The following is an 18,582-nucleotide window of genomic DNA, read 5'->3' as shown; positions in this document are numbered from 1 at the left end:
GGTATCATTACTACAAAATGAACCCAAGCTATCCAAGGGCCAACTTGATAATAAGTATCATTGATGCCATAAAGACAAACGGTTAAACATTTGAGGAAGATGATGTAAAGATACTCAGGTGCTAGAGGGGAGGGGTGAGGGAAGGGATAGATATCCTTCAAGATCTCTAAGAGTCTAAGATTGTCTTATTTGAAAGAATGGCTGGCAGAGGTTGGACGGAGTGTAAAAAAATGTCTTGTGATAGAATCAATAAAATAACAAGCACCTAACTGTACATAAGATACTGTGCTAAAAGATACATTATCTAGCCTATTTGATGCAAAAATCCTTCATTAGCCTCACTGTATGTCAAATCAGGTATGTACACATGGATAAAATTAACTCAAGGATCACACAGCAGATAAGTGGCAGAAACGCACAATCCAGGCTTAGTTGTCGGTAAAGTCCATGCCTTTATAAGTAAATTTGCATGAGGAGAAAGAAAAGACTATCAATGCCTTTCCCTAAAAATGAGAAGGAAAGAGAATCTTTCAGAAAGCCATGTCTAAAAATTTGTTTCTAAAATGTATCAAATAATATAATAGTCAATGAAATTTATTCCAAATAAATTTATAAATTTATTGAGGCAATTTCTATTCTTAGTACTTTCCTTTAACATCTAACCTTTTTTGTTATTACTAAGTGCTACGACTTTTGGCTGGTTAATAGAGGTTTCAATTAATGGTGGTCGCATCTCCGCCATTTTCATCTCTTCATCAGAAGAAAGTTCTTCAGATTCCTAGTGAAAAGGGGGGAAGGGGGATAAAAATTAAATTTTTGTTTCTTCAAATAAATAAATATTAAGTCATAAGACTTTAAAGGGAAAACAAATATTATAAACACATTTTAAACCTTTTCAAGATAGGGTAATAAAATACAACCAGTCCTTCCAAGACTGTTCGTACAATTTGTACCTCTATCCTTTTCATGGCACCATTATCCCAATCAAACATTAGGATACTGCTTCTCTATTCCCTTTTTTATACTGAGATGTTCACGTGCTGCATCTCCTATAATATTCTTACAACTATAATAACTTTCAACCATATATAGCTCTATGAATTAGAATAACACTCTATTAAAAGCCTTTAGTGGCTCCTCAAGACTACAGAACATTAAGTCCAAACTTCTTAGCTTGGCTTTTCAGAGCCTCGTAGTCAGGGCCCTATCTACTCTACTGATCTTATTTCATAATACTGCCTCTGACTTATTCAGTAACATAAAATGTTATTTTCCATATGTTCCAAATGCCATTCTTTTGCTCTCATCATTCCTTCCTCATTTCATTCCATTCTCCTGTATCTGTGAATTAAAATTTTCCAAAACACAGGTAAAATGCCCCCTTCTCCTTAAGGCAGCCATAAATCTTCCTTCTAAATTTCTGTAACACTTAGTACATTTCTAACACACTTAGCACAGTCTATCCTTAATTATATATATTTGCATTTATTTAAATCCCTATATCCACGTATCCATTCTGCCACCTTACCTCCACAGTGCCTCACACATAGAAATTACACTAAATGAGTCATAAGTTCACTGTAACAAACCTAATAATTTTTTCACAGCCTATGTTACATTAGCTTCAGTGCATACCATAGTGTATTGAGTGATATTAACCACCCTTTTCTTAAAAAAATTATTCCTGTTGTAAATGACAGCTCACAGGATAACCAGGAAAAGAGATGGTGTGCTTGAATGCACTTTGAAATTTTAGGGATGAAGATGTATTAACTTAAATAGCCACTCGTAGCTAGTACATACTGCAGTGAACAATGCAGCTATAAATCAGAAACACTTCAAATATTCATATTAAAAAGTTACAGCTTCACCATTTTACATTACCACTAGCAGTGTATGAAGGGAATATAAAATGGTGCAATCATTTTTCATTCATGAAAATATATATCCACACAAAAACCTGTACACAAAAATTCACTGCAGACTTATTCATTACAGCCAAAAAGTGGAAATAATTAAAATGTCCATTAATTGAAGAATAGATAAACAAAGGGTGGATATACACAATGTAGTATTATTCACTCATATAAATGGATGCTGTGTTGATATATGCTATAACATAGAAAAACCTGAACACATTATGCTAAGTGAAACAAACCAGGCACAAAAGACCACATATTGTATGATTCCACTTAAATGAAATGTCAAGAATAGGCAAATTTACAGAGGCATATAAAGTAGATTTTTGGTTGCCTAGGGCCGAAGGGGATAAAGAGTGAGGAGTAACAGGTAAGGAGTATGGGATTTCTTTCTGGAGTGAGAAACATGTTCTAAAAGTGATTGTAGTAATGGCAGCACAATTTGGTAAATATACTAAAAGCCACTGAATTGAATAATTTAAATAAGTGATTTGTATGGTATGTGAGTTATATCTCAATAAAGCTGTTTTTTTAAAAAAGTTCCAGCTTTTATTGATCCACTAGAAGAAACTCCCCATTTAAAAACTGTCTCACGCAGTCAACCAAAAAATCTTTCACTTTCAAGGATAAATGCATAAATAAGTTAAATAATTGGGTATGCCTATAGTAGTCTTTTCATTTTTAAGTTACAGAAATAAAAGCAATTATGTATTTTACAGTAGCCTAGACTACCTATAATCTAATTCACATAAACATCTGAATACAAAGGGCATAATAATTTGTAAGTTTAAAGTGCCAAGTGAGTGATATTTTTGCAGATATGAAATTTCTCAATGATGAAGGCATTAACGTATTTTCTACAATCAATATCAGGTCTTTATTTTGCAACAATAAAATATTAAATTGAAAGTTCTTATGATTGCTCCAGAATAATCATCAAATCATACCTCAAAAACATCATCATGGTTAACAATATGCTTCAAGTTCTCAGAGGCTTTCATATTTGCAGTCACTGGTAAACTCCCAGGACTAATCTCAGCTTCAGGTTCACTGATCTTCTGTACAGAGTTTCCTATCATATATTTTTCTCTTTCATCAACTTTACTTTTTACTGTAGTAGTACTTTCTGAGGTCTAAGTAAAAGAAAAGATAAAGAGTTCATATTTATTAAGTTTTATATCTATTTTAAAAGTTCAGATAAAAATTTGTAAGCAATTTGCCAACTTCCAATTCTGGACTAATCTCAAACATGAAAACTTTAAACATAGAAACCTGTGACACTCACAGATAAAATGCTCATTTTAGGAGCATGTGGCTCCCAAAGATCCATGAGACACATTAAAATTTACAAGTTAGCCAAGGTTACTTTCCTCTTAGAAGCTGCAAGGCTTGTAAGTGTGGACAACTGAGTCACTTAGCTCAGCATACTCAACTCCGGATGGTTAAAATTGTTTTCTGCTCATTGTGGACTGTATAGTAACTCTAATGACATGGTAAAACTTTTGTTTCTGTGATACAGTAACGTGTGTGTGGCAAAGTCCTAAAGGAATATACATACCATTTAGGGATTTGTGAAAGTTTCTGAAACATCCCAAGGAAATGCCAACTGTCTGTCATTGCAATTACATTTAAAATGAAAATTAGGTAAAATGGACCAATATTACCAGGGGGAAAAAATTTCCCTACTAATACTTTTCCTGGCATTCATTATCTTCTTTGTTCAGACAATGATTTTTTTAAAGGCTATGCTAACACTACACTGTGAATTGGACATTCTATAGCCAGAGTGGTAATGACAGTAATTATGGACTTCACTGATTATTATAGTTTCCCAGTTCAGGTAGCTGAGAACAAAACCTTAAATTTGCAAGTGCAGTCACGTGGCACTTAACAACAGTGATATGTTCGGAGAAATTTATTAGGTGATTTTTTTCCTCTGTGAACATCATAGAGTGTACTTACATAAACCTAGATGGTATAGCTTACTACACATACAGGCTATATGTAATATAGCCTATGGCCCTGAGGCTACAAACCTGTATAACATGTTACTGTACCGAACACTATAGGCAATTCTAACACAATAGAAAGTATTTGTGTATGCAAACATATCTGAATATAGAAAAGCTGTGTTATGACGTCATTAGGCAATAGGAATTTTTCAGCTCCATTACACGTTTTTTCTTTTTTTGAGACAGGGTCTTGCTCTGTCACCCATGCTGGAGTGCTGTGGCATGATCATAGCTCACTGCAGCCTTGAACTCCTAGGCTCAAGGGATCCTCTCACCTCAAGTCTCCTAAGTAGCTAGGACTACAGGAGCATGCCACCATGCCCAGCTAATTTTTAAAATTTTTTGTAGGACAGGTTGTCTTGCTATGTTGCCCACGCTGGTCTTGAACTCCCGGCCTCCAGTGACTCTCCTGCCTAAGCCTCCCAAATAGCTAGGTCAACAGGCACACATCACCAAGCCCAGCTAATTTTTTTTTTTTAAACTTTCTGTAGAAACAGTCTCACCATCTTCGTCAGGCTGTTCTCAAATCCTCGGTGTAAGTGACCATCCCACCTCGGCCTCCCAAAGTGCTGGGATAACAGGGGTGAGCCACCATGGCCAGGCATCTCCCTTATATTCTTATTTTTTGTTTTTGAGACAGAGTGTCGCTCTGTCACCCAGGCTGGAGCACAGTGGTGTGATCTCAGCACACTGCAATCCCCGCCTCCTGGGTTCAAGCGATCCTCCTGCCTCAGCCTCCCAAGTAGCTGGGATTACAGGTGCCCACCACCACGCCCAGCTAATTTTTGTACTTTTAGTTGAGATGGGGTTTCACCATGTTGGCCAGGCTGGTCTCAAACTCCCGACCTCAAGTGATCTGCTTGCCTTGGCCTCCCAAAGTGCTGGGATTACAGGCATGAGCCACCACACCCAGCCCCTTATACTCTTATAGGACCACCATCATATGAATGTGAGCATGTCGACCCAAATATCATTCTGTGGTGCATGACTGCACATTCAGAGTACATGAAAAGGGGCAATATATCAACTGTCATTTCAAAATAAGAACTTGAAATAGGCTTTGGTTAATCCTTTTGAATTTTCTAACCTTCACACCCACATCTTTATTTGTATCTTGTTGATCTTCATGTGGTTTCAAATCTCTTCCAGAGTCTTCACTGGTCTCTTCATCTTTTAATCTATGTACAATGGTTTGAACAGTTTTGACCATATTCTTAAGCTCATCTGGGTATGGTGTTGGATATCTTTTTAAATTTCCCTCCTAGAGAAACAAAATAAGTAAAATATGAAGTACAAATATTTCTAATGTCAATCTCAAACAAAATTTAATCTGTAATCCGTTTGAATTACATTAGATGTCAAGCTCATAGGGATAACTGTGAAGACAGATGATAGGCTTTGAAGGCATTTTAGGCTTGATAAAAATACGGTTTTATAACAAAATATTAGGACTTCACAGTAAATTTCAGTGTTTTAAAAGTTTTATCAGACTCAAATATTTCCATTTAGAGATATATAGTATGAATATTGCCAAAAATTGTGTCACTTAGCTTTGAAACAGATACACATTTTTCAGCTATTCATCTACATATATATAAAGTTCAGATATTCGTATATTTATGTCTCACATACCAAGTGCCATATTTTTCCAAGGTCAGCCTGTCATTTTCTGAGATTCAGCTAAGTTTGTATAAGGGGCAAATAATTACATTCATTAAGTAACTAAAAAATATGTATTTACTACTCCTATCACTGTGACATGTTTTCAATTCCATAAAGGAACAAAATGTTCTTTATCTCTAAGATTTATAAAAATAAATCATTAAAGAAAGGGAAAGGGGAGAAAAGTCATTACGAATATGGTGGGCAGGAGTCAGCTAAACTGAAGTTAAACATAAAGGGCACTAATTTGAAATAAAGTGCTGGTTAATTTCTCTAGCCTATAATAACGTTTTCCTCTTATATTTATATATACTATGAAATTTAGCTTTAAATCACATAGTTTTATATTGTTCCCAAATTCTTTCATGTCTGAAATATTTGGAATCAATAACACTTCAAGTGCCTTGAGGACAAGGAATAAAGCCAATACTTTTTTATATCCCCAAACATCATAGTATATGTAATACCAACTTAAATATCAGCAGGTTTGTTTCAAATTTTAAAGAATAAAGAACAGACTCACCCTGGGAGGTGCCTCCCTTTCATCTTTGTCTTCATCACATTCAAATGCAACTTGAGCCCGCTGTTTCCTCTGTTCCTCCCACAATGAAGGGTTAAAACTTTCATTATCTGACATAAACATAACTAGAGAAAAGTAAAAAACAAAAACCTACTATATTTTACTGTAATTATGGAAAACTATCACTTGCTCATAATTTCTGTATGAGTTATGTTCACTACAATAAGTCTAAAATAGTTAAGAATGGTCAATGCAAGAAATTAGAAATCCTAATGCGTCGGCTGATTCTTTATAATGTCCATGTAAGATTTCTTTACAATGTCAGTCACATATCCTTTCTTCCCTGAAGCTGATTCGTCTTGTTTTCTTACCAGAAGGGTTCCTGAAGAGAATCTACCAATTAAAACACCACAGATATATGGTTTTGGGCAGTGCTCTAAAAGGTGCTATGGTAGAAATGCAATTTCATCACTGTATTAAACATTATACATAATATGGATTATATGCTAAGTAAAGTTCTTATCAAAATGTATCAAATGTATCAAAATGTAAAAATAATGGAAATTTTAAGGTAAACCCAACACTTATATATTCTATCAGATATATAGGGTCAACATCCCTAATTCAAAAAATCCAAAATGCAAAAAATTCTAATGAGCATTTCCTTTGAGCATTGTGTCAGCACTCCAAAAGGTTTGGATTTTGGCATAGTTTGAATTTTGGGTTAGAGAGGCTCAACTGATATGAATTCTGCAAATATTCCAAAGTCAAAAAAAAAAATCAAAACCTGAAACACTTCTGGTCTCAAGCATTTTGGATAAGAGATATTCAACCTGTAATATCAAAAGCAAAGATTTAACAACTCTCAGTTTTTTGTCATTATTAGGCATCTAAAAAATACATAAGGCTTAAAATTCATTCAACTATTTATATCATTCCATAGAAGTTGTGTAATACAAAATAAAATCACAAATTTAAAAGGACTATCCCTTACTCAAAACAGAGAGATTATAAGTACCCAAAATGAGCTTTAAAGAACCCCAGAAACTCCTGGAATACCCAAATATGGTCAATTCGAGTATTTCTGCCAAAATAACATAATACAAAAACTTCTAATTATCATTTTTATTAAGCCCTTATTTGGGGCTTGCTTAACCTTTTAAAATCTCATACCCAAACTAAGGATGTCATGAAACCAAATCTTACCAACGGGAATGAAATTCTTTGATTTAGCCTTTTCTTTGTTTTCATTACTCCATTCAAGATTTTTCTTTCCTTATAATTGCTTTTTTAAATTGCTTAACACGTACTCAATGAAGTGGTGTATTTGCTTTTGTTCAAAACAAATGTGGAATGTGATTCAAATTCCTACTGACATACTTTTGTGGTATCATTTGAAAGGCAAGGACAGCCCAGAAGTTTCCAACAAAGTCTATTTTTTAATTCATATAATTCCCTCTCCCTTGTTCCAGGCAGTAATTTCAATCACCAGCTTGGCCCAGAGATTCCAATTAGTGTTAGATTATTTCTAAAGCAATTTTACACCATAATTTATTCAGAAGCCCAAGGTAACTTTAACTTTTACCATGCTTCTCATTCTTGTCAAATTCTGGTCACTTACACTTTCTACTCTTTAGTGTACATCTCACATCTTTGAAGATTCAGGACATCAGGTAATATCACTTTCTATCCATTCTAGAGACTACTCAAGCTGATCACCCAGGTATAGACTTACTGAGGACTCTAATATTTTAGCTACAGACTTTCTCTCCACCTAAGATCTGCTAATATCCTGAATGATGTCAATGTGGGATGATAAGCCCACCACCCCCACACTACAATTTTATAATTCCTTGATGTCCTCAATCCCAACGTCCCTACGCACATCAGCTAAATGATTCACAACCATAGTCATACTCAGGACTTTTCCACCTCTTTGACCACTACACCTGTTCTTTCAAATCACTCAATTCCTTATTATTGCTGGTAAACTTTCAGTTCCTTAACTACCTTTCTTTTGCTCCTTGTAAAATCACTCTAGGTTTTACTTCCTTCTCTATTAAGCTTAGATTTTTATGATACATTAATCACTACCACTTCCCTGAAATGCCCTTACTCCAGCTTCCAGAGGCAACTTTCACTTCATTGCAAAAAGAAATGCAATAAAAACCCTCAGACTCATATTTCCACTAATATCCTGCTTTCTTAGCTACAAATGTGTTGTTATATGAAGGCATACTTCCCTTTCTCTCTGATTAAGACTGATTCCTCTACCTAGGCCCAAGATCTCACCCCTACTCTTGCATATTTATTCATCACTATCTACTTTTAGAATCTTTCTTTTCTTCCTTTTTTTAATCTTCCCACCTTCAGAATCTTGAAGTCAAGAATTTTTGCCTTTACTTAGCTCTGGCATAATACCTGTCACAAAGGTGGGATGAAAAATAGAATTAATTAAGTGTGAACAGTGCCTACTTCTCTCAAATTGGTATAAAACCCAAACCCAAACACATAATATTTTTTGACTCATCTATTTCTTGGAGGCACCGGGATAAAGACAAAAGCCTTTCTTATAGGTGAAATGAAATTCATTCACCTTGTTTAGTGCTGTGTTTATAATACCCATGAGATACTTTAGGTGACATATTAACTCTAAGACGACCCAGAATATCATAACTGATACTGTATTTCAAACTTTTCTATTAGAAACTCTTCCATTCTAAAACAAATCTCAAAATCAAAAATTAGTAGTGGCAAGATTTTGCTACTTCTATTCTTCCTATCAGAAATAAATGTTTTACCTGAATTGTGATCTCTTTTCAAATTAAACAGGATGGGAAGAAATTTCAGTGATAGAATAGAAAAAGAAGGCAAGGTAGATTTGAATCATTAAAGTAGAAACCAGTATGAGAAGAAATCAAGGCACGAATATACCCATGATTCAGACAGTTTAGAGGCGGGATGAGTAAACTTTTTCTATAAAGGGTCAGATAAATATTTTAAGCTTTGTTAGAGGCAACTAATGATAATAGCATCTATTTTGGAGGATTACTGTAAAGATGAGAAGTTATGGATACGTAAAGTGCTTAGCATTGTGTCTGACTCAAATTGGCTATTATTCTTGCATTGCTATAGCAGGTTTAGCTTTGAAATACTCTTGTATTCCAGAACTAGTGCTAAACTATTAGAAAACTCTTTACCTTCTATAGGATAACTATTTCTTGCTCTCTGCCAGAAGCAATAAAAGACTTGCTTTGATAAGTTATTACTTCGTGGGTGTATCTGATGACTTGTATTTAGATGTAGCAAAACCTATTCAGCTTTCTAATCCAATTAGATTTGTGAGATAACTAATGTAAAGAGCTTCATTCACTGGAGGTTCTACAGTTAAAGCTTTGAGAATAGGTTTACAAACAACCTCTCTTCCATGTATTTAAATTCACCCATAATCTCTAAATTAAGCAATACAATAAAATATGGAAGTATGTTTCCATAACAAAATATAGTATACTTAATATTAAGCTGCCAATAGTGATTACTGTTTTATGTGAACAATAATTTCATGAATTAGAAATTAAGTTATGCAAACTCTGCTTGTGCTATAAGCAGTGCCATGTGGGGAATTACAGCAAACACTCGAATGCATCAATAGCTAAGTTTTTTGTTTGTCTTATTCACTGAAACTTATGTCTCAAATTCCTACTTTTCTTTGTCTCTGAAGATGATTTCTGGAAAATAGGAAGTAAGGGTAAGCATCCTCTAAATAACGTTATAATCAGCTATGCAATATACTAGGTAATTGTTCTTTTACATGAGAGGACAGAATACTAGCATAAGTTAAGTACCCCTTATGTGAAATGGTTGGTTCCAGAGCGTTTTGTAGTGAATGAATGTGGTTGTGCTCCAAAAGAACTATTATCATCATTTCAAGATAAGGAAACTGAAGTTCAAGAACCTATTTAACTTGCCTGTGGTATAGTCTATAAATTAAGACTGATGACTGAAATGACTGATTTACATTTTTTCTTCAGTGTTTCTAAGAATTAATTTATAAATAATTTCAAACCACAGAGATTTTCACTGGTGTCAGAAAGAAGATACATAAAAATTAGTTACTTTAAGTGTAACACAATAAACACACACACACACACACACACACACACGCAGAGTACAACATACACTAGAAACAATTTGCTAGTTAGTCTAAAAGGTCCTCATACTATAATCTATAAAAAAATCTGTGCCCAGTAGTAAAAGGTATATTCCCCCTTGTCGGGCAAAATAAAGAAAAGAATTTAAGAGTAGCATTTATAGTCAGAGTTCAACAGATTATCCTGATCCAGTGTGTAGATCCAAGTGTAATATTAAGTTCACAAGTGAAGAAAATATTTCCTGGTTTAATAATTCTTATCACATTAACACTTAACATGTATTCCTAGTACACAGCTAAATGTTTTTAAGTTATCAATTTTAACACTGCGGCTTAATTTAAAGGAATCATTTAAGGAAGCATATGCTACACTTATACCTCTAAATTCAACCCCTGAAATCGTGCCCTATTTTTCCATTATTTTCAAACAAACTTTTTTGGTCAATTCTCTAAAGTCCCATCAAACTAGTAGAAGTCTCTGAGACTTAAAGTTCACTTCACACCTTTTAAATTAGTATCTGTTTTTAACAAGAAAATAGATTATGAAACTCCTACCATCCTCAGTCCTTGGCTGTTGAGGGAACATGTAGTTGGTAAGCACCATTTTCTGGGTCTCTGAATCAGTTTCTTTTTGAAGAGGTATCAGGGGTTTGGACTAGAGAAGGAAAATAAATGCTTAATTTTCAATAACCCTAAAGCAAATATATATTCAGCAATTCCTCTGCATAAGTACACACCACTTTTTCTATAAAGTATCAATGTGTAGGTTACAAACAAATCTAACTATACACAATAACACTTTAGGCATTGATTTGAGACCATATTAAAATCCAACAAATAAAATTTAGTTTTTAGTATAAAGCAAGCAAATCAAGTTACTGAAATACCAAGTTTTAAAAGATTTCATATACTAAGTTTATCCATAGTCCGTTACTTATTAACACAGTGATATATTTAATATAATTATAAAATAAGCCTTTCCATTGTATATTATTTTGCCCTCTCTAGTATTCCCCTTTACTAAGATGCTTTTGGAAAAAATTTGGAACGGTTAGTCTGGTTATCTAAATGTTTATTCTAGTTAGCAGCTGAAAAGAGAATGATGAAAACAATCAGCTGCTTCTTTTTCTTCCTCTCATGTATCCTGTCTACAGTAATGACACCAGTAAGTCACTCAGTGGTGGAGCCCCCCAGGAAATTTGGACCTTCTTTTTTCTTATGATTCTTTTCCCTAACTAGTCAACAAATGTTATCCATCTATTTTTTAATATAACTAATTCTTTTTGCTATTCACCTAAAATCCTACCAATAAAAGCCTTGGCTGACTCCAGACGGACAGAGAACTACCCAGTTCTCCCCTCACATGTCACCCTATTACTTAATTCTTTGCACCTAACTCCTGTGAAAACCTTCCAGCTAGTTAATTCCATCCTGCAATCTTACTCCCATTTAAACATTCCCTTGTGTTCCTCAGCAAACAAAAACTGCCCTACATTTCAAACTCCTGAACAATTTCCTTGACCCTCAGATAATGGAAACGGTAGCTCTACTCCCTTCCCAAAGACAGTGCTTCTCTCAGGCCTCAAATATAGGTATTTTATTCTCTCCTACCTCATCCACCCCAAGTCAGGAGGTGAGGGTAGCACTTACAATGCTGTGACATCATTCCTCCCCTATCCTCAGATTTAAATTCCTGTTCCTTTGAGGCATATAACCCATACCTTCCATAGTCAATCTCCTGTCCTATTATCTACTGGCCTCTTGGTGGTATTCATCTATTCCTGGCTCCTTTACACCAAATTTTTCTAAAGTCATGAGTAATTCAACATATACAAAACATAGATGACATTTCCATACTTTTGGCTTCTTAGTAGATGAACAATTTGTGAGAAGAAAAAAATTAGCCCCCTTAGATGAGCATATAAAAATTATATGGGAGGCTTTTAAAAACTCATCACCCTGAAAATCTTCTAAAACTGTTTTAATTGTTACACAACTCTGTGACTATACTAAAAACCACTGAATTGTATCCTTTAAAAGGGGTTCACTGTATGGTACATGAATTACATGTCAACAAAGGTGTGATAAGAAAACCTGTTGTTTATGAGGCACAGAGACAGAAAACGGAATTGAGAACAGTATATCTGGCCTCTCAGTTTCCTGAACACCTAACTTCGGAGATCTTTAATCCGATTTCATTTTACATATTCTATTCCTATGCCGTAATTCCTAAAATATTCTTCTCCGAAATATAAAAATCACTCATTCAATGAATATTTACTAAGAGCCTTTTATATTGCAAAGCACTATGACAGGCCCTGTGTACAGAGTGGTGAGCAAAGCATGTATCTTTACTGACTTTGTAGAGTTTATGAGAGGAAGAATACAGGTAACAAAATAGTCAACTGCAACTGTAATTCCAAGTGAAATTACAGGGTAGACAGGGTACAGTGTGCAAGGAGAACATATAGGAGGAGAAATTCACTTACCACTATCTTGAATGATTAGCAAAGCATTCCTGAAAGAAAGTCTAAGGTGAGGATAAGAAGGTAAGAAGCCAGGTAAGAAACAGAAGGAAGAATGTTCCAAGAAAGCAGAACTGATTTGGAAATAAGAATGAACGTGTATTGTGTATGGGGTAGAGATGAGGCCACAAGATGAGCAGGCTCTTGAGGCATATGATATAAAGAAAAAAGAAACAATGAAAAGGTTTTAAGTAGGATAGTGCTGGGATCAGATTAAAGAATCACTCAAAATCCCAATGTGGTTCAGAATGGGTAATAAGGGATTGGAATTGGTAGCAACACCGGAGGCAAAGACCTATTAGGAAGCTAGCTCAATAGTCTGTCAGCACTGTTTGAAAGAACTGTAAGGTAAGACAAAAATGAGAACCACAGAGTATTTATAATTTTATTTTTTTCCTTTTTTTTTTTTTTTTTTTTTTTAAGAGAATCTTGTTCTGTCACCCAGGCTGGAGGCTGGAGTGCAGTGGCATGATCATAGCTTAATGTAACCTAGAACTTCTGGGCTCAAGCAATCCTCCTGCCTCACCCTCCCAAGTAGCTGGTACTATAGGTACGTGCCACTGTGCCTGGCTATTTTTTTTTTTTTTTTTTTTAAGAGATGGGGTCTTTTTTTTTTAAGAGATGGCAGGTCTCAAACTCCCGGCCTCAAGCAAGCCTCCTGCCTTGACTTCTCAAAGTGCTAGGATTACAGGTGTAAGCCACCATGGCCAGTCTGATTACTTAAAATTTTTTAGTAGCCACATATTTTAAAATGGCAAAAAAGATGAAATTTTGATAATGCATTTAACTTTACATATTCAAAATATCATTTTAACATATACTCAAAAAAATTACGAATATGACCATATATATTCTCTGTTCATACTAAGGCTACAGATACCAGTGCGTATCCTACACCAAATCTCAATTTGGACCAGTCACCTGACACGAGTGGCTATGGTACTGGACAGTGCAGGTCTAAGTGAAAGATGATGGTGAACAGTATTTAAGGGAAGTGGTAGTAGGGATAAAGCAAAATACACAAACACTTGAGGATGTTTAAGATTCAATAGGGCTTGTCTATCAACTGGACTGAAGTACAGGGGAAAAACAGTAGTTAAGGGTTGCATTTCCAGGCCTCTGCCTCCATCAAGTATTATTTAGCAAGCTAAAGAAGCTGAGGGGTGTGGGGGAAATATATTTGGGGCAGAAGATGGTATACTCAGTTTTGGGCTTGTTGAATTTGAGACATTTAGGTGGCAATGTTAAGTAGGAATTGAGCTATATGAATGTGAAGCTCTGGCACAAGAACTGGGCTGAAGATATTGTTAAGAATAATGAGGATTCAGATAGCAATTTCGGGAGAAAGTATGGAGAAATTAAAGCAGAGCCTAGGGTAACCATGAGGAGCACAAACATGTAAGGCACAGGCAGAACAAATACGTCTGAAAAGGAGACTGAGGAGCAGTCAGGCAAAAGGACAACCAGCAGAGTATGGTAACACAGACATCATGCAGCCCTCCCACTCCACTGCACTCACAGTACTTGCTGATCACCCTCAGCAAGACTACTATTCCCTTGACCTTTTGACATTCTTCCCACTATTTACTCCTGTCTTTGACTCCCCTTTTGTACCACACTGTATCTTATTTAAACCACTTTCTTGCCACAAACCAAGACCTCCTTGCTGCATTATTCTTTTCTTGCACCTGTCTTGGCAAAATTACAGCCCAAAATCCTTCCAGTTGTGTGCTTTCTCTGTATTACATTGCTGAGCAAATTAGTGTCACCACAAACTTGTGGAGTGATTATTAATTTGTACTCATATTTGTGTACTGATACTAATAATACTTCAACCAGGCTCTATATGTTACCTGAAAATCCTTCTATGTTTCCTAAACTGCATTCTGAAAATATCTTCCTTAAAAAAAGAAAAAAAAAAGGATTCAAGAACAGCTATGAGGTTGTGCGTGGTGGCTCATGCCTCTAATCCCAGCATTTTGGGAGGCCGAGGTGGGTGGGTCACATGAAGTCAGGAGTTCGAGAACAGCCTGGCCAACATGGTGAAACTCCGTCTCTACTACAAATACAAAAAGCTGGGTGTGGTGATAGGCGCCTTTAGTCCCAACTACTCAAGAGGCTGAGGCAGGAAAATTGCCTGGATCCAGGAGGCGGAGGTTGCAGTGAGCCAAGATGGAGCCACTGCACTCCAGCCTGGGTGACAGAGTGAGACTCTGTCTTAAAAAAAAAAAAAAAAAAAAAAAAAAAAAAAAAAAAAAACCAGCTATGAGTACGGAAAATTCTACATTCTAAGAGTATCATAATGTACACTATTTCCTCTCCTCCCTTTCACAAACGTCATACCCAAGCTCTCTCCAACAGGTTAAGAATTCCTGCCACAGCTTTTCCATCATTTTCCACCCATTATCCAACTGCTTCTCATATTCTGTTTTTTTTGTTTGTTTTTTTTTTTTTTTTTGAGACAGAGTCTCGCTCTGTCTCTTTTTTTTGAGACAGAGTGTGGAGTGCACTGGAGTGATCTCGGCTCACTGCAACGTCGGCCTCCTGGGTTCAATCAATTCTCCTGTCTCAGCCTCCCGAGTAGCTGGGACTACAGACGCATGCCACCACGCCCGGCTAATTTTTGTATTTTTAGTAGAGACGGGGTTTCACCATATTGGTCAGGCTGGTCTTGAACTCCTGACCTCAGGTGATCCACCCGCCTCGGCCTCCCAAAGTGTCGGGATTACAGGCATGAGCCACTGCACCAGACCCTCATAATTCTTAATCTTACTCACACAGCTTCTTTCCAACAACCTGTAAACATGCTCTGCAATATTAAAGGATCCCTGCGCTTTTCCTACTGCTAGCTATCAATTTCTTTATGTTCCATTCCATTTCCTTCTCATCCAACCTTCTTAAAGAGTAATCAACATTATGTGATTCCATTTCATCATCTATTTATTCCTTAAACTCCTTCAATCTGGGTTTTGACATATACCTCTGTAATTACTTTAGCAAGTTGCCAAATATAATGGATATTTTTCAGATATAATCTGAACTGACTTCTCAACAGCATTTATCCTATTAACAACTTCTTCCTTCAGGTCAGTTTCTTCACTCTTGAGTCCATCATCATCCAGTTCTCCTTCTACTTCTATGGCTACTCTCTTTAAGCCTCTTAGTCTACCGCCATTTAAATGTTGGTGTTCGTCAGGATTCATCCATCACTAACATTTTAAAAGTTATTTTATATAATTCCTTTTGAGAAACAACAAAAGCTATGAGACCGTTCCCTAGAAAAAGTTAATTAAGATCGTGGGCTGAAACAAATGTGTATTTCTTCTTGTGCCACAACTCTTTTAAAATAAAGTGAATATATTTTTACAAATAAGCACAAAGAATAAACCTGTAACAGTACTGAAAAAAGAAAATGAAGCCTTCAGGAGCAATTTTGAGAAACTTCCGAAGGTCAGAAATTTTTAAATAGAGAAACCAAGAGCACAGAAACCATACAGAAGAAAATGAAGTCAGGAGGTTCATGGTCACCAGCGTGTTCTATGCATGGCTAACTTGGATATACCAAAGATACTTCTAACTCAACATGTTTAACTAGAACTTAGCATCTTCCCATAAACATATTTCTTTCATTTGTGGTTACTTTTCTTGGTTGTGGCAGCATTATCCACCTAGTCACTGAAGCCAAATCTCTGACCCTCATCTTTGCTTTTACTCTCTTCTCACATACATGCATTCTTCATGCTCTATTGACGCAATCTTTTAAACTATTCCTCAAAAATACCTGCTCTCCCCCAGTTCTGTTTCATTACTTTAGTTCAAGGCAGAATGTTCTGTTGCCTAGAGTATGACAATGTCCTCCAATTCAGTCTCCCCTGCCTTCGTGCTTGGCACTAACCCCTGATGAATCCATCTTCCACCATGCAGCCAAAAAGGCCTTTCTAAAGTATCAGTGTGATCATACTATTTGCCTGTTCAATGTTACACTGGTTTCTGTATTATCCTGTATGTATCATAAAAATCACTTCTTCCTTTTATACTGATGGCAGATATGAATAATTGATCACGACTAGAATGATCAAATGTCCATTTTGCCCGAGACAGACACAATTTACACATGTTGTTCTCATGTAATTATCAGTGGGGCCCCTTTCACTCCCCCAAAAGTGTCCTATTAGGGACAATAAACTACACAGCCACCCAAATCACAGCAATTTTCCACTAGCTTGAATTTGATCATAAGTCAGAATCTGCAACACAATTTGTCAGGAAGCCACTCATAATTGATAAGAGTACAAGATTTTAAAAAATCTTATTTGCCATCCTTGAGATATAATACAGGTTCCTCTGCATGGCATAGAAGATCCTCCACCAACTGATCTCTATCTGCCTTTGTAGCCTCGTTTTCTACCTTTTCCATCTGTTACACTCTTGTCACAATGACCTGCTTGTAGGGTTATGGAATATACTATGCTGCTTTGCACCTAAATGCTTATGCTCATGATATTCTTCCAAACCAGAACACTGTTCTCTTTTTTTTCTTTAAATCTTATGCCTAATTGATCATGGTGGTGCAGGCCTGTAATCTCAGATACTCAGGAGGTTGGGGTGGGAAGATCACTTGAGCCTGGAAGTTTGAGACCAGACTGGGCAACACAGGAAAACCCCATCTTAAGGGGTAAAAAATAGACAAAAAATCCTATTCCTCTTTTTTATTTAAAAAAACTTTATCTTGGAAATAGAATCTTGCTCTGTTGCCCATGCTGGAGTACAGTGGCATGCTCATAGCTCACTGTAACCTTGAACTCCTGGGCTCAAAGGATCCTCCAGCCTCAGCCTCCTGAGTAGCTTGGACTACAGGCATGTGCTACCCCACCTGGCTAATGTTTTAATTTATTTGCAGAGACAGAATCTCGCTATTGCCCAGGTTGGTCTCAAACTCGGGCCTCAAAAGATCCTCCCACTTCAGCTTCCCAAAGCTCTGGGATCAGAGGTGTGAACCATCATATCCAGCCCCATTCCTCTTTTGAGAGATAATTCAGGCATTGCAGGCATTTCCTCCTCTGAGAAATGTGCCTTTACATCCCTCGGTTATCTTCCCCATCTTTGATCCTAAAGCTTAGTCCTATTAAGTCTTTTAACCACATCGTATTAAAGTAACTTTCTAAATATTGTTCCCACCTTAAATTGCCTGGCACAAAGCAGTTGTTCAATAAATGGTTCTTGAGAATCACAAAATGGATAAGGGAATAAATTAATAAATAATTGTTCTGCTCATGCCTTCAGCAACTCATGAAAATTATATTACTGCATGTACTGTTCTACATAGCTGAGCAATTTATTTTCATAAACATTAAGTAGTAGAACAATTTATTTTTATAATTCACAACCAAACCTCTGTATACCTTCTCCTCTACATGTCATTCTTTCATAGCAAAATTATTGCTTCATACGGTAAGGGTAAGGGAAATTTTCTAGGTATATCTGATTTGTTTTACTCAATATTCTGTCAAACTTTGAAGAACAAAGACTCCTACCATACAATTTTTGTTTTAAACCAAGTGGAGAGTGTGAATAGAATGAGAGAACACTATAAATATGAAGAAACCGTAGCAGATACTTGGTTAATTTCATTAAAATGAACCATCTGGTATAATTTGCTGGCATTAATTTATCCACAGAAGTGCTACTGCAGGCCAGGCATGGTGGTTAACACCTGTAGTCCCAGCACTGTGGGAGGCTGAAGCAGGGGGATGGCTTGAGTCCAGGAGTTCAAGACCAGCCTGGGCAATATCAT

General features: G+C 36.1%; 1 protein-coding gene across 5 annotated transcripts in view; it reads right to left on the bottom strand.

Moving 5' to 3' along the window:
- Positions 1–18,582, bottom strand: part of ERBIN (erbb2 interacting protein) — a 148,413-nt gene that overhangs the window by 31,047 nt on the left and 98,784 nt on the right. For 3 of the 5 annotated variants that reach the window (XM_004091224.3, XM_003265998.4, XM_003265999.4), the window contains exons 15-19: positions 10,819–10,918; positions 6,117–6,238; positions 5,019–5,192; positions 2,867–3,052; positions 664–778 (exon numbers count right to left, since the gene is read on the bottom strand). In XM_004091224.3, the coding sequence (XP_004091272.1) occupies positions 664–778; positions 2,867–3,052; positions 5,019–5,192; positions 6,117–6,238; positions 10,819–10,918 (697 nt within the window). The remainder of the gene's footprint in view (positions 1–663; positions 779–2,866; positions 3,053–5,018; positions 5,193–6,116; positions 6,239–10,818; positions 10,919–18,582) is intronic. The other 2 variants (XM_030797857.1, XM_012497413.2) reach the window with 1 other exon arrangement.

Source organism: Nomascus leucogenys, chromosome 18, assembly GCF_006542625.1.
Source record: "Nomascus leucogenys isolate Asia chromosome 18, Asia_NLE_v1, whole genome shotgun sequence".
NCBI lineage: Eukaryota > Metazoa > Chordata > Mammalia > Primates > Hylobatidae > Nomascus > Nomascus leucogenys.
The sequence above is the reverse complement of the archived record's forward strand: the minus strand, read 5'-3'. Positions and strand labels throughout refer to the sequence as shown.